At 40.8% G+C, this 15,991-nt stretch overlaps 1 protein-coding gene across 1 annotated transcript; it reads right to left on the bottom strand.

Annotated features, from left to right (window-relative positions):
* Positions 1 to 374: 374 nt before the first annotated feature.
* On the bottom strand, positions 375 to 12,350 carry LOC308107940 (phosphatidylinositol transfer protein alpha isoform-like). The gene is made up of 12 exons (XM_080460548.1): positions 12,009 to 12,350; positions 7,929 to 7,959; positions 3,979 to 4,124; positions 3,375 to 3,466; positions 3,228 to 3,235; positions 2,890 to 2,964; positions 2,427 to 2,492; positions 2,264 to 2,341; positions 2,081 to 2,188; positions 1,868 to 1,990; positions 1,532 to 1,590; positions 375 to 769 (listed from the first exon to the last, which is right to left on the bottom strand). Exons 1-11 carry the CDS (start codon positions 12,023 to 12,025, stop codon positions 1,549 to 1,551), a joined length of 786 nt encoding a protein of 261 aa, XP_080316674.1. The 5' UTR covers positions 12,026 to 12,350; the 3' UTR covers positions 375 to 769; positions 1,532 to 1,548.
* Between the last annotated feature and the right edge of the window lie 3,641 nt (positions 12,351 to 15,991).

Below are 15,991 nucleotides of genomic sequence, written 5' to 3'. Positions count from 1 at the left end.
TTTGACACGGCTTATTTAATATGGGACATGGTGGCTCACTCATATCAATATTTATGTAAATCCACAAGCAAACCCACAATCAAATAATTGTTTTTAATTTATTCCACGTCCATGTATCTCATGATAACGTCCCTTTTAATTCAAAACATGACTTATACTGTCATCTACTTCATATTTGCAAAAACTTTCAAAACCTAAAAATCTAAGATTCTAAAAATAATACAACTACAGAAAATAAGCTTCTTTATATGTGGCTAAATTTACCACTCAAACATTAAATGTACTTTTTAGCAGTCTATAAATCACAAAGTATTTATTTCCATTGCCTCTATACCCTAAACGTTCCAGGTTGATGCAAAGAAAGAAGCACTCATGAGATCAGGAAATGTATTTATTTCAAAGGCACTGGTGTGAATTCAATTAAATAAAATCCTTTTTTAAACAAACGTAGACAGAAAGAATCAAGTCTGGATCTGGAGCGTAAACAATAAAACACACAAACAAAAACCAAGAAGCATGAAAACCGATAACTAAAAACAAAAATAGTTTACAGATGTCAGAAATGTTGCTTCAGACACAATCTGCACCTCCCCCCCCCCACAAACAAATATAAAGATAACCAAACAGGTAGAAACAAGAGCGATTCAACCTGAAAACAAAGAGCTGTGACGCTTCTGAAGAGAAGCTTTCTACTGGGATTGTGTCTGTGGAGCAGCAGGAAGTGAGTCCCGGAGTGAAGTCCGAGCTCCGTGGATCCTCCCGAGTGAACCTGAAGAGCAGAACGAAGCACGTCGAATAAAGGGCCCGATTACAACAACAACATTTGAAGTGAAAACACATGGTTTTCTTGGAGTTTTCGTGTCTACACGAAAACGACTTCAGCTTAAACTGCAACGGCATAAACACGGCCAATAGTGGGTGCTGTTGAAACTACACACATGCACACAGAGAACAACACACTATAAAGACTAACAATGGGAGTACACAGTCATTCTTATTGACACAAGACCAAGTTGGATTGCTCGAACAGGTGATTCTCCACTATAAAACTACCAAGTCCCAGGAGAATGTGGACGGGGAGTCATGACACTCTGGAGGCAAACATTGTTGTTATTCAGTTTACTACGACTGTGCGCAGTCGCAGCATTTTAGAAAAGCTGTGTTTTCTCCCGTTTCCATGGAGACAGGAGTCAGAGCGATGTCAAAATGTTGTATTTTCAGCGTCTCCAGGGCCTTTCTGTGTCTGTTTCTGTGTAAACGGACACTCTAAACGCACTTGAAACCGTTGCCATGTAAACGGAGCCAAAGTTAAAACTGCACCGCCTGTGCAGAAGAACTATTCACGATGGCCGCGGGTGCGCGTGGAGGCGGAGCCAGAGTGTTTTCAAAAAGTTGCAATCTCAGTCATTTCCGAGCACCGTTGTTGTGTAAACAGACACTCAAAACACATCGAAAGTTTAGCATTTCAAAATCGTCGTCACGTAAACGGGCCCATCAGTCTGCTAACGAACGATAAAAATGTCAAACTCACCGTGTCCATTTCTTTCGTTAATCAGCCGAGCTTCCTCGAACTTCCTCCGTCTTGATCATCTGTTATAGAGACAAATTGAAATTGTATTTTTGTTTAGCACATTATTTAAAAAAGGTACAGAAACAAGATTGGATGGAAAAAAAAAAAAAGAAATCGATGTATCTTGATGTTTATATAGAAAGAAAAGATGTGACACGATTATAACCAAGATTCATCTAAAGCAGTGGCAATCAGCCCCCCCCCCCAAGTGGTCCATAGAGGTATTGCAGGTGGACCGTGCGAGCTGAATTCCAATATGGTAAATAAAAGATATGTTCACAAACAAATCTCGGTCACCTTATCCAGCTCGGCCTTGGTGTCTTCCTCCAGCCGCCGGATGTCTTCCATGCTCAGCTCAATCCAATCATCTAGCCAGCAGAACATCTGCCGGTGAAACTTGGTGAACAGACGCTTCTCGAACTGGAGTGGAAGGAAGACATTCAAATCATTTCTCTGCGCTGAGATTTTTTGTCCATCTCAAGTGACTGAAACAAGGAAATGCTTATATACGGAGTGAATGAAGTTCTCCATTTTGCCCTGGAATGGCGTCTTTAATTCTACGTAGACCAGTTTGTAGGCGCACATGTGCGGACAGTCGGGGTTTGCAGCCAGCTTCTCCTGCAAAAGTCACACAAACTCCAGTTAGCAAGGGAACCAACTCCACTTATTAAAAACAGTTCAGAGTGGCTTTACCTGCCAATCCGGTTCCAGAGGGCCTCGCCCAGTTTTCACCGACTTGAACTTTGCTGGATCCTCCTTCTCCTGGTACTCCTGCAGGGTCAGTTCACCAGTTAGCATCAAGCTAAAGCGAATAACCATCGTTTCTAGAAAAATGCAGAAACTTGCCGTTTCTTACCTTGGGAGGAAGTTTGCCCGCAATGTCAATCTGAACAATTTCTCTTTCTTTCTTTATTCCATGTACCTACAGGAGAATTGGGAACTTTTTCACATAAGTTCAGTTGGGAGCACATCAACGCTCACTAATCTCTTAAATGATGATATTAAAGTTGTCATAGCGACGATGACAACAGACAGATGCTCTGATACTACTGGTATTAACAATCATGCACGTTTCGGATTACATTTATTTGACTCATTTTACATAAAAGAAATGAAGCTTTTGATCTACAGATAATGGATGAAACGACGATAACGTTAAAATTACAAGCAATAACACCTGATTTTTTTAAGAGCCTTTAAAAATGTTTATTTCGTATTAGAAGACTCACCGTTACATTAATGGTATGTGACCACACTTATAACCCTGCATGAAAAAAATGCCTTAGAACCGCTCTGTGCCTTTAAAAGTGTCTACTCACATCTGGCTCCTCTCCCATGTCAGGCTTGTGCCATGTCACAATCTCAATCTTGAACTTCTCCTGCATGTATTCATTCTGCAAGCACAGGACAGTCACATAAAGAGCCCGTCAATGATCACATGAATAGAAGGAGGGAAAAATTATTATTAAACACGATTAATCATAAAATTAAGACCACTGACAGACACCCCCATTCAAGAGACAAGAATGTACTCTGAACATTATGGTTTCAAAATACATCACTGACAGGGCTAAACAGAGACCTACACATCAAGAGGCAGGTGGTTGTAATGTTATGGCTGGTGGATTCACTGTGTTGTACAGAAAAAAATACTCACTGTGAGGACTGCAAAAGAGGAACGGGAGGATCCATGAAGAGAGAACAGAGGGAACAAACGATCAGATTAATTTGTTAACTTCGTATGTGTGTGTGTGTGTGTGTGTGTGTGTGTGTGTGTGTGTGTGTGTGTGTGTGTGTGTCTCACCGGTTTTACAGTAGGGATAAGCGTTCCAGGCCTTCTCGTGAAGCTCCAGAGAACCTTTTGGGGCGATCATACGGATGAAGCTTGGAACTTTACTGCACAGATAAACAGAAACATCAAACCACTAAAAACACACTTTTTTTTTTTTGAGGGGGGGGGGGGGGGGGGGTGCATCGCATTATCTTCACAAATGAATCCTGATTATTTGAACTTTTCTTGCATATTTAAAAATTCTGAATTTGCCGATCATGAATGCACAGTGCATGAAAACATTTATCGCAGTTCATTCCGTTGTTGGTGATATATCTACATTGCAAATGCTGCAATACATTTTTTTATGTCCTACTTTCCACTGATTCCTCCAGAGAAATTGGGCATTATTCACGTGACAAGATTTCAAATGAAAATCAATAACTTTTGCATTTTCCTTTCAGAAAAGTTTCACATTTACACAGCAGAAACTGAAAACAACGTCCGTCTACATGGTAACGGTAGAACCACTGAAAAAAAAAATGTACGTTTCATGTTGGGCCACGAGTGGGTGCAGTTTGCTTTTGTAATGAAATCACATACACGTGCACACAGGGAACAATACACTATAAACTACCTCTGCAGGTGGTAGATCTTGTGCGTGTATTGCCCCTTCTCTCCATCCTTCTCATAGGGCTCGTTGACCAGCACCTCCACTCCTTCTCCTCCCCCCGTCTCGTTCTTGCTGGCCTCTGCGACTGCGTACAGCTGGCCCACCTGGTACTGTAAAGGCACACCAGACCACAGCAAAGTTATCCAGCGTGGCTTCAACAATGTCCTGACTTCACTTTCATGGAAGGATTATACATAAAAATCCACACTCAAAGCTTTTCTGATCAGATTTTCTTTTTTCTCCTAATATTCAATCAAATTAGATAGAAATAGCCATATATTCACATGTAAAAACATACAAATCTATCCTACGTCATTGACGTTTTGGATACGCTTGGATTTTCTGCTGCCCTCATGTGGTCAAAACCGGGTACTACAGCCTCTGGGTTTATGATTTGTTCAAACGTCTGCTCTGGGAAGTGTAAAACATAAGACCTGTGAGCCAAAATTGGCCCACCAGAGGGTCTAATCCAGCCCACACAATGGGTATTTTTCAAATAAAATAAACTTGTGAGGCTCATTTATATTATTGCACGAGAAGTAAAATCACTGAGACTTGAATATGCAAAAGCGTGGATGAAAGATGCAAAATGTTACGAACAGAGACGTTGTTTTCTGAAACAGGGACATTTGGAAACGTGAAGTCCTTGTGTCAAACCCACCAAAATTCTACAATTGAAAACTCATTAAACCTTTTAACTTGTAGATTTGACAATATAAGTTATATTTAACATTTCTTCACTTCAGTGTGGCTGGAAAACGACAAAGATGCTACTTGTATTGTATTCTAAGCTGCATTTCATATTAATATACAACCAAATATAATTTTTTGTTCCTTGTTGTTAAGAGAGGGCAGACTGGACCAGGGAAACTGTGCAAAATGCTTTGATTTACAAGAGCACGTAAAAACAACTGTTTAACGTTCCAGGGTCCGCTGAACACAAAAGCTCAATTACTACACGCGAATAACAACATACATTATTTTAAATGCTGCTGTGTAGCTTCTCTCTTTTCAGAAACATTTTTCTTGATCTGTCAAACCGTCCCGCCAAACCACCAACCATATTGTGGGGAAAAAAAAGGTATTTTATTTTTTAAAAAAACACATTCTTCGTTGCTATCAAGCTAGCCTCGAAGCCGCGCCGTCAGGGGCAGCTTGTAAAAACCTCCAGAATACAACAGCTCAAGAGTACTGCAAGGAGTGAAGTGCTTCTAGCATTTTGGAAAAACAGGAACGTTAACGACTTCAAATGGTTTTTAATAAACAGAATGTAATTCGGAGTTTAAAGGACATGACCACAGACCGTCCCAAATTCTGATACTTTACCGTTTTTAGACTATTCAGCTACTAATTAGAATTTCTGTTTAGTTGAAAGAAAAGTTAATCACCAGGAACGTTAACAACCACCCCCCCCCCACACACACACACACTTCAGCCTTGGGAAAACCCGCATCGTAGGCTTTTCTGGCCCCCCCCCCCCCTCTTCCTCTTCCGACGTCCTGAGTCAGCGAAAAGTGTTGTGACACTGGAAAGACTGAGTCACATCCCTGGTGCCAGCAGTCACACACAAACAAACAAGCCTATTTAACACACACCAAAAAAAAAAAAAAAAAGCTTTGCGACAACTGTAGGGAAGCTAAAGGACGTCAGCAGTAGCTTTCAAACATCTGCTGCAGCGAGATGAAACCGAAGTTTCAATTTCTCAGTTTCTCATCCACATCATAAAGCCTGAGTGAATCCGTTTTGGTGGCGGATGCTCGAGCCAACGTGCCGCCTGAGGAATGCGACTCCACGTGTGGAACCGGTGTGTCGAGGACATTCAGACGTAATGGAGGCCGAGAGCAGCAATAAGCAATAAGTCAAGAAGGCATGTTCAGACAAGGCGCTTCAGGTTCAGGTCCTTCAGGTTTGTCAGAGGAAGACCGACCTGCTGGTTGACGTCGCGCAATAACGAACGAATTCTGCAATTCAAGCGCTTACCTGGTAAAGCAAACCGTTTTAAAAGTGAACATTACTACCGTTTACCATCACCTGCCGATAGAGACATTTCTTACATTTATCAGATGATGAGACAGACAATACGATGAAGTTTAAAGGAACGTCACTGTGTCGTTGCATTACTGATTCGAGGAAACGGCACCACCGAGTGGCCTGGCATGGAAACTACAGCATTTGTGTTTCGATCGTTTTCAAAACGTTGTTGTCTAAACCTTGAGAATTTCTGAAATCAAAACACACAATTTATTTTAGTTCAAATCTCTTGTTTGATACCGATGGTCTGATTTTTTAGATCCGAGGAACTAGAGGAGCCCCCGGCTGCGCCGTTAACGGGCTCAACGTGCCCCAATGTGGGCGGAGTCAACGTTGACATGGTTTTGATTTGTGGGAGACGTGCTTGGGCAGCGTGTGGCGTTAAGGACGATTCATCTTCCATAAGAACAAGAGGAAAGTTCAGCGCTCCAGGGTACTGCCGAACAAAATGACATCAGCTCCCGAGGTCCGAAGAAATTTGGTTCGGCTGTTCCAACCATCCGGGCCGAAGTATGTCGGTGACACACTGCTGAAACTTCGGCACTGCCGTGTTCCAGCTCACTATTACTATCAGTGATATTTTATTCAAGTTTAGCAAGTAACCTCGCTATTGAATGAGCCCCGCAGCTCGTTTGCATGTCGGATGGCGGACTTACGTGATGCACCTGAACGCACCACTCGGCTCCTGCAAACGGACCAACATGGCGGCTCAGAGACAAACTTTCTCCATCACTGAAGCGGTTCAGCAAAATGTATTTCTGAAAACATCTGAAGCGAGAAATAAGGTGCGCCGTTGACAAGTTAAAACGCCGCTCGCCTGACGTGAGGGGGCGTGGCCTGTCGTGAGGGGGCGTGGCCTACGAGTTCGACAGCTTCTTCACGGAGCTGGCTGACGTCACAGTCTAACTTTTCTTCTTGTTCTGGGAGTCTGCAGCGGCCTAAATAAGTTAAATTCTCCCTCCGGACCGTAAATGCCTCAAACGTTTGACTCCGCCCACATTCCTAAGTGCCCCCCCCCCCCCACGCGACGTTTGCTCCTCTCCGCAGTCAGGGGTTATTGTAGGAACTGAACAGGCATCAGACAGAAACCGATTTTCAACTTCAACCTTTGACCAGCCCAAACTTGTTACCGAGACGTGTTCATGGCGTCACGCATGACCGCACCGCCGAGAGAAGTACAAAGCAGAGAGCACGCCCCGTCTCCATTCAGACCTGATCCAGCTCATTACTCATCCCACACGGGAGCCCTAGTCCCTCGTGTCACACTAGAGGAGGATCGGGCCAAAAGCTGGTCGTGCGACTAAAGATGATGAGGTGGCTTGAAGAAACGCCTGCTTCTGTTTACATAATGGGGAGGAAAAAGAAAACAACAACAGAGAGCTCGTCGTTATTTGGGATAATAGGGATGACGATGTAGAACGAGTCCGTCGAGACTAAAAAAGGAAAAAAAAAAAAAAAGGAGTCATGTCGCCGTTTCAAGAGGAAGGCTGAATGAAAGGTGGGGAGGTTGAAGCTGCTCATTTTGATCGGGAGTCGAGTGTTTCCACTGGGAGGGTCGGCGCCTCGTCTGCTAACAAACCGTCACCGGGTTCCGTGTGACGGCAGAAATATGTCGGTGAGCAGCTCGGGGAATTTCAAAACTGCATTCCCGCGAGAAATAAATCTCCAGAACTGCTGAAAGACGGCGACGGTCCTTCGTTATGCAATACGGAGCAGAAAACAGTCTTGATGTGTAGTGAAATAACACCGTCTTCCTATTGCCCAAAAGAGAAACGAACGTCTGATAAGAGAAGATCCAAAGTTTCATATTGACCTAAATCTGTGTTCGTGCTTTTGAGGTTAATTATTAGTGAAAGAGCTAAAGAGAATAAAGAATTTCTTACTTCCTCCACAGAGATGGGCAGGACGATCCGGCTGTGGGAGAGACAGAAAAGGTTCAACAGGGCATCAAACGTTAGTTCTAAAAAAGTTACAACATAAATCTAAGGACATTATGACGCCAGTGATGAACTGATGAAGTCTTTCAGATCAAACCTTCCAAATTTGTGGCTGTTTGAGCTGCGTTTGGATTTTTATTTGATTTCAATATAGCAGCAACCTAATGGAGGTCCTAATGTTCAAAGCTTTTCCACGGATGTCAAGCGCAAGAAAAGGTTTTGTCCTCTATTATTTATTGAGCATAAAAACTCACTGGGGGTTGTACAACATGAGCCGAGGACGCGATAATATCGAGTTTTGCCAGAACTGTAGAATTTCCAATAAATAAAAATACTCTTGTATTTTCATTTGTCATTATTCCAAACAGCAGCATTTCAAAAGTGGTGTTTTGTTTTTATTCTGACTACTACCCTGTGGCCGCTTTGAATCAAATCATTCAAGCTGCTATTCATCTGCATTTCTTTAATTTGCACCGTTTTTGAGAATTAAATCACATTTCTTTTTAAAAAAAAAATTGTTATTTTTTGTAACATGCGTACAACAATACATTTGTGATGAAGAACGACGACGCTGGAGGAAATATTCTAGCAGACGACCTTTTGTTCCAGTTCATACCAAACTTGTTGGATATGGTGGAAGTTACAGGGTCTGTGTGTTAAAAAATAAATAAAAAAGTCTTTGAAGTCTTTCTCGCTTTGTGCATCGGTACACAGCCAAGCAAGAAAAGAAACCTTCCCCACACTGTCCCTGTTCCTCTGTAGGCCGAGGCGCTGGAACAGGAGACGGATGGATTCTTTCTTGATTCAAACGTCACGTCTGTCTTCTAATCGCAGGACGTTTTTGTTAAAAGAAACAGATCAAGAAGCATGACTGGATTTGGCAGCAAGTATGGTCAATATGAATTCACGAAAAGGAGGTATTTTAAACATTTTTACTGCAGCTGTTTGTGAAGACACAAAGGCACAAGAACGTCCTGGATTTATTTTCCCAAGCTCTTAAAGTCAGTGTCCAGGAGGTGTGGTTCAATACGTTTGTCTACAGCTTAGAAGAGGAGAACTTGACGTGATGCCTGGAAGCACCGCGCAGCCATTCGGACACATCAGGATCTCAAAGAGACGGTTTTAAGTGACTCCTGCTTTAAGGGGCCTGTTTCCATGACAACAGTGGTCTGAGCCGCTAAAAACGTAACTTTTTGAAAACTCCGCCACTCCGTGTAGACGGAGGAGAACCGCCTCTGGAGTGTCGCGGCTCCCAGTCCCGTGTTCTCCTGGGACTCTGTAGTTTAATAATGAGAGTCGCCTGCAATAACAAACCGAGTCGTTCGTCTCTCCATACGAACGTCCTTGTACTTTGCCATCGTAAATGTTTATAGCGTATCGTTCTCTGTACATGCGTGTGGTTTCATAACAAAAAAAAAAAAAAAAAACAGCAGCGCCAACCCGTGGCCTGGCATGGCAACTGCGTCGTTTTCAGCGTTTCTGTGGTTTTCGTGGAAACGGACACCATTTTCAAAATGGTGCTTCTGCAAAAACTATGTGTTTTTTAATTGAAACACCGCGGTGTAAATGGGGCCTAAGAGTCGGTACAATCTACGATTGAAAAATAGGAGTTATATACTTTGTTCAAATGATCACTTTTACACCTTTTTCAGTGTATAAGTAGTGATTTTGAATAAAACATTAGACATGTTATAATTCAAATAAATCATAAAAAGATATCTACTGCATATGTAATCAAAGATGTGTTCAATGACTTTCAAATGTTGAAGCAAGTTAAGATGAACACTTTAAATCTGTTGTTTCCTCGCGTAACAATTGCCGAATACGTTTAAACAGTTGTGCTACACATTTAGATAGACAGAACTTTTCTGGGGTTCCAATAATCTGTCATTATGAAAAAAAGATTTTAAGCAGAAATTATTGCGGAGTCTAATAAATACTGGTCCTATTCTGTGTTCTGCTTTGACCAATTATCTTATATTTGCTTTAAAACATGAACAAATTGTGAAAAGCTTTTTTGCCCCCTGCAGTGAAACTACACAGTATCAGGTTAACTTGTAGAGTTTTGAGATAATTACAGTATATGAGTTACGATAACACGTAAACATTACGTTGATGTCTTTACGTATTAATATTCTTTGTTCTTGTTGTAATTTCAACTTTTCTGTAGGCCGATTCGATTTTTAAATGAGGTAATCGTGTACTTTTTGCAAATTGATCACAGTTAATTCCAGTTTTCTTGCAAATTGAAAATGGTCATTTTTAATTTTCAGAGCATGATTGTTTGAAAAAAAGTATTCATGGCAGTTATAGGCGTGTATATTAGACAAGTTGATATCGCTATAATGGTGAATGTCTAGTATGGATCCATAATAACCCTTTGCAACATCTTGCGTCAACATACTTTTTCAGCAAGAAATTGTAAAATATGTTTCATTTGTCAGTTTCACACTATAAAACAACTTTTATAAATCATTAAATGCTTAAAAAAGGCAATTTTACTAACTTGAAAAATAGTAATTATTGCAAGTATTTTGTTAAAAGCCTCATGAAGGGTTAAAGATAAACCATACAACTCATTATTTAGGATCTATGCCATAATTAGCCCTTCTTAGCCTACAGAGCAGTTCATTTTCTAAAAAGGTTGATGACCCTTTGTTTATGTAATCTTCTTCAGCAGCAGCGGTTAGAAGAGGAACCGCAGAAAGAATGACCTGAGGTCAGCAGGCCGGTCTGTGGATGAGACAGACCGTTTAAAGTAAACCACCAACAAAACCTCTGCACACAAATCACAATCAGCAAGACTGTTTTGTTTAGTTCTTCCTGTACTTTCAGAGCCTGCACATCATCAAGTGTTAAATTTAATCAGGACAGATTTAATGGCCTATTGTGGCTGTTTGAAAGTCGTCCGATAGGCAGTTTTACTACCAGAGGAACCTGGCAATAAGAAAGAGGAAATTACAATCAAAGCCGTCATTGAGTGAGAATAAAGAACACACAGGCAGCTTTCAGTGTGCCTGTGTGTGCTGCTGACACAAAAAACCAATTAATATCAACCTATTGAGGCGTTTAGCAGGGGCTGAATATTTCATTAGGACAGATGAAAATGGAAGATGAGCCTTGTAGGTGTGGACTTGACTGTCTGAGTGATGAATAAAGCACATCAGGCAACAATACCTACAACAAAAAAAGAGGTTTTTTAGGCTCAGGCAGTGCTTTTTTTAAAGGCACGTCTTCCTGACTTGAACAGTAGAACTTTGAATGTAGACTTTGCACCCTAGTCAGATGATCATCCATAATGTGCATATGACATGACAGCCATGAAAAAATTTAAATAAAACTCTCAGGCTCATAGGTTAGGAGAAACAGTAATAAAAAGTTTAAAATTAATCAATAATTCACTAATCACTCTAAACAAGTCACTTCGAGAGATCCACCATTCAAAACTCCTACACAAATTATACCTTTTAAAATTATTTTACTTTTACACAAAACCCTTTGTACTATAATAAAAATCTTGAACATTTTCTGAAAAGACTACATGTATTTATCACTTCGGCATATAATAACACATAAAACCACTCCTGAACATGAAGAAATTGAAGGTTTTGAAAGTGGTTATACCGGACCTGTTGCCTGTGTCTCACCAGCGCATTGCCGGCGTGGTGCCAGCAGAACCGCTCAAATCTCTCAAAGTTATTCACATGAAAAACTTAATTTCTACATCCCGAACCAACACACTTGTTGACGGATTGGTCCAACAGTGCCACCCTTGACCATTCAGTCTTTTATACTATTTTGTTAGCAAAAAACTTTAAATCGCAAGTATTCCAAACGGAGTTTTGAGACTGCCAAACGCGTCAAACACCACGAAACGACACAGCAACATCTTGGACTGATTTAGTGTGCTAATCAACCTTTTTCTTTGTGGTATGTATTACTTTAAACCTGCTTTAAATGTTTACGTGTGTACTTCTGTTTTTCTTTCAATAATGTGGTTTCAGGGGTGAAGCAGAAGATACTCACTATTCTTTAATCAGCATTGCGGATGCGAGTCGGTCCAGAAACCAGCAGTGAGAAAATCCGTGATAAACAAGCTTCTTCTTAATGAAAGGAGTCGCTCGTTCACATCCGCTTTTCTTCCTGGGCGACACCGCAGGTACATCCGAATAGTCCCTCCCTCCTCCTTTCCTGGCGACTTTACCTTAACCCCGTCGATGACGTCACGGGGTTAAGGAAAGACGAGGAGGCTCCCTAAAGTAGTTGGGGAAAGTAAGTGTGTGTGTGTGTGTGTGTGTGTGTGTGTGTGTGTGTGTGTGTGTGTGTGTGTGTGTGTGTGTGTGTGTGTGTGTGTGTGTGTGTGTGTGTGTGTGTGTGTGTGTGTGTGTGTGTGTGTGTGTCTGAAGGGGCGTGGCCTCATATGTAGTTTCAGGTGAGTCCGTGTGACGTTCATGCGCACTCTGTAACAAATATCCTCTCACCTTTATCAGCATTTAAAGACGCAGCATGCGCCTTTTCAAGACATGACACTTTATAACTTGTGGGAGTCTCCATAACGTTTAGGTTTTTTTCAATTATTTGTCTTGAACATACAATTTACTTGATAAATATGCAGGAAATAAAGAGTTTGAATGTTTATTTGTTTGTTTGTTTTGAGAAGAGACCCAATGAAGCCAAAATGCGTATCTAGTTCTGTTACATCCAGACAACACTTACACTTACACAAATTATTTTCTCATCTGCCTGTCACTAATTTTCTCTGTAAAGTTCTCACTTTTAAAATGTCAGTTTATAAAACAACAATTGCCAGCAGAAATGTGTTTTTTCATGAGGATAATTATGTATTTTTTAATATTTAACTGCAGCTACAATAACCTACAATTGGTTATTGTTTTATTTAATTAAAAAAAACTGTTCAAATGTTTTATTTTCTCTTAAATTCTTCTTTTTTTGTGCACAAAATATGAGACGGCGTCACTCCAAATGAAATGTGAAAATAAGGCTCAGACGAGGACAAAATGGAAAGTTCTGAAGTGTCGACATAGAAACTGTGACCATGTGATTTATCTGACCTGGAGAAGATGCACTTATTGTGAAGGAGCAGGGGGCCCAGTACAGATCCTTGGGACATACCTAAAACAACTGGGCTGGAAAAATCATGGAATATCTATTATTGTTTCTACACTTTTTTTTTGTAACTTTATGTCTCTTTTTATATATTTTCTCATTTATTTTGTCATCATTTCATGTTTTTATGTTAAAAATTTTTATGGTTTTGACGTTTAAATTGCATTTCTGTGTAGTTTGTTGTCAAATTGCATCTCTTTTGTAAGGCTCTATGTTGGCTTTTTCATTTCTTTCTCATCATTTTACCTCTTTTTGTAATCATTTACCCTCCTCATAACACTGCGTCATTCGTTCACTTCTCTAGCGTCTCCTTGTGTCCCTCTGCTTGTCGTGGAGCTGGTCTAAGTGTAGTTTGGGTTTTGTCCATGTGTTTAGTCTTGTCTGAGGGTGGAGTGAGGCCTCCGCCTCAGTGCGGTCAGACCAGTACAGGGAGGAAGAAACCTTCGGCTGTGGGCGAGCCTGTTTGACTCAGCTCGATGTCCACACTGAAACTCTGCAGACTGTTGTCTGACAGGTTTGTCCACAGAGACGACTTCTGCACCAGGGAGTGAGAGACTCGTCCCTCCTTGAGCAAAGACACTCAACCCCAAAATCTTACCAATGAATGGACTGAGTTGCATGTATGGATACGTGAAAGTTTAATAAAAAAGTAAATTGGAATAAAATGGAAATAAAGCAGATATGTCCCCTCTCACACAGTGAAACTTGTGTAATTAACTCCAAACTCACACTGTTTGGTCACATCCTGTAGAGAATGAATTGATCATTAATGAAAGGCTTGCTTTAATATTTTTGCTTAAAAGCTGATATTTTATGGAATAACTGTGATTGATAATGCAGATGGATGCTTTTGGAAAGTAATTTTCTGTCAGAATCACGGGAAGGATCCAGAACTGGAGCCAAACGAACAGGAAACAGACAGAAAATGTGCACCGTGTCTCTCGGAGTGGATTTTGGGAAAAGGAAAAAAATATAAACTGCTTTTACTTTAATTAAGTACACTTTTAAACAATGTGAAGAAAGTTTTACTTGTATAGTCAGGTAAAACTAGTGGGAGTTGTCAATTATAACTTATTATTAGGTAAAAAAAAAATATATAACTTTTTCACATTAGCTGCCGTAAAGCGAACCCCGTTTGCGACCTGCCGTAAACTGCCGTTAGCAGCCTAAAGCCATTGAGAGGATAAAATGTCAGCAGTCTGGAGGTATTTTAAGGTTAACAACGAAACTAGTCTAGCGGCCAGTTGTACCATTTGCTTCACCACAGTCCCGAGAGGTGGAGCACAAGAGCTTCGTTTAACACAACTAATCTGATAAGACATCTAAGAAGTAAACATGCGGCGGAGTACGCTCAGCAAAGACGCTCATCCGTGGACAAAATATGACGTAATCGCCCCCCTTCCTCCTCCCACCGCGGTCCGAACGTCACCTAATAACCAACAATCAGGGACTAGAAGCAGGCGGAGCGGGGCCATAGACCTATAAAAATAGAGTTATATACAGTGGTTTATGTGTAAAAACCTACTTCTAAATTTCTATGTGGTCTGTCATCTTCTGCGTTTTGGTTGTGTTTAGTGAGTCACAGCGCCCCTAAAAGGCCTGGAATGTGTACTACATGCCCTGAAGCCTCGTGTTGAGCCTTGTTCTTAGTTGCTCCAAAAATAGACTATTGAGTATATTTGCAATAGCAATGCAAGTATCGGATCGGGAAAGTATCGGTATCCGCCGATACTCAATTCTGAAAAATCGGATCGTATCGGGGGCAAAAAAGTGTGATCGGGACATCCTTACTTATTATAAATCAAAACTAAATCAGAAAAATTGTGATTTTCCACTAAATTAAGGAGAAAAAATAATTCACACATTTGTACAAATTACTGTTTATTTCAGTTTTTTTTTTCCTTTCACTTGAAACAGAGCGTTTTAAAGAGTCATGACGATGGCTATGCTGTGGTACGAGACAAGAGAAATGCCAATATACAAAGTAAGACCATGGAAATGCACATTCTCATAAACATGGGAAAGAACAAAACGACAAAATTCAACTGGAGCCATAAAAAGGTAGGTTACGAGGGGGAGGGGTGCTTGTTAAGGTGCTGACTGGACTCGAGAAACAAGACTACTGCTGAGAGGAACAAACACATCAGACGATCCGAGTCCAGTTTCACTCACATTCACTCAGTCACACGAGGCGTAACGCAGCGGTTCCCAACCTGAAGCGCAGGACCCTGGTGAAGGGTCGCCCGTTATCCTAATGTAAAGTTTACAACATTAGATTTGTGCAAATTAAAGAAAAGCCTACAATATGTTGGTGAAGGTGGGTTTGTGTCCACCAGCGTTTAGCCTCACTGGAATGTTTCGACCAATCAGAGATCAGACGGAGCTCTGCAGACTTTACTAGAAAATCTTTGGGGGGGGGGGGGGGGGGGGGGGGGGGGGGGTTCGGAGGACAACAGGTTGGAAACCACTGATTTATGGAGTCAGATTGGTGCCTTAAATCAATAACAGCCGTATCATGAATCGGGTTTTATCCATTAATTGGTCTCACAATGATCAGTGCATCTATATGGTGATTCAATTAAAAGGGAAAAATAAAAAGTAATTTTCTGTCGAATAATGAAGAAAAATTAACAAATTACTAACGGAAACGTTATTCAAATGTTTGACAAAAACAAAATCTATTCACTAAACCTCAGCAAAAACTATTAAAAAGAACAATTATTTCACTTTAAAATTAGTTAAACATGTTTGAATCATTTTACACCCAATCATGAAATTACCCGATGGTATTCCAATAGGAAGAAATGCTCTCATTTGTGATTAAAAAACAAAACAAAACTTAAATGTAGTCACAAAATTTTTTAACTGCAATTTAGTCGGGG

The sequence above is a fragment of the Lipophrys pholis genome (assembly GCF_963383615.2).
Source record: "Lipophrys pholis genome assembly, chromosome: 3".
Lineage (NCBI taxonomy): Eukaryota > Metazoa > Chordata > Actinopteri > Blenniiformes > Blenniidae > Lipophrys > Lipophrys pholis.
Note: the sequence above shows the minus strand (reverse complement) of the source record. Positions and strands in the feature narration are given on the sequence as shown.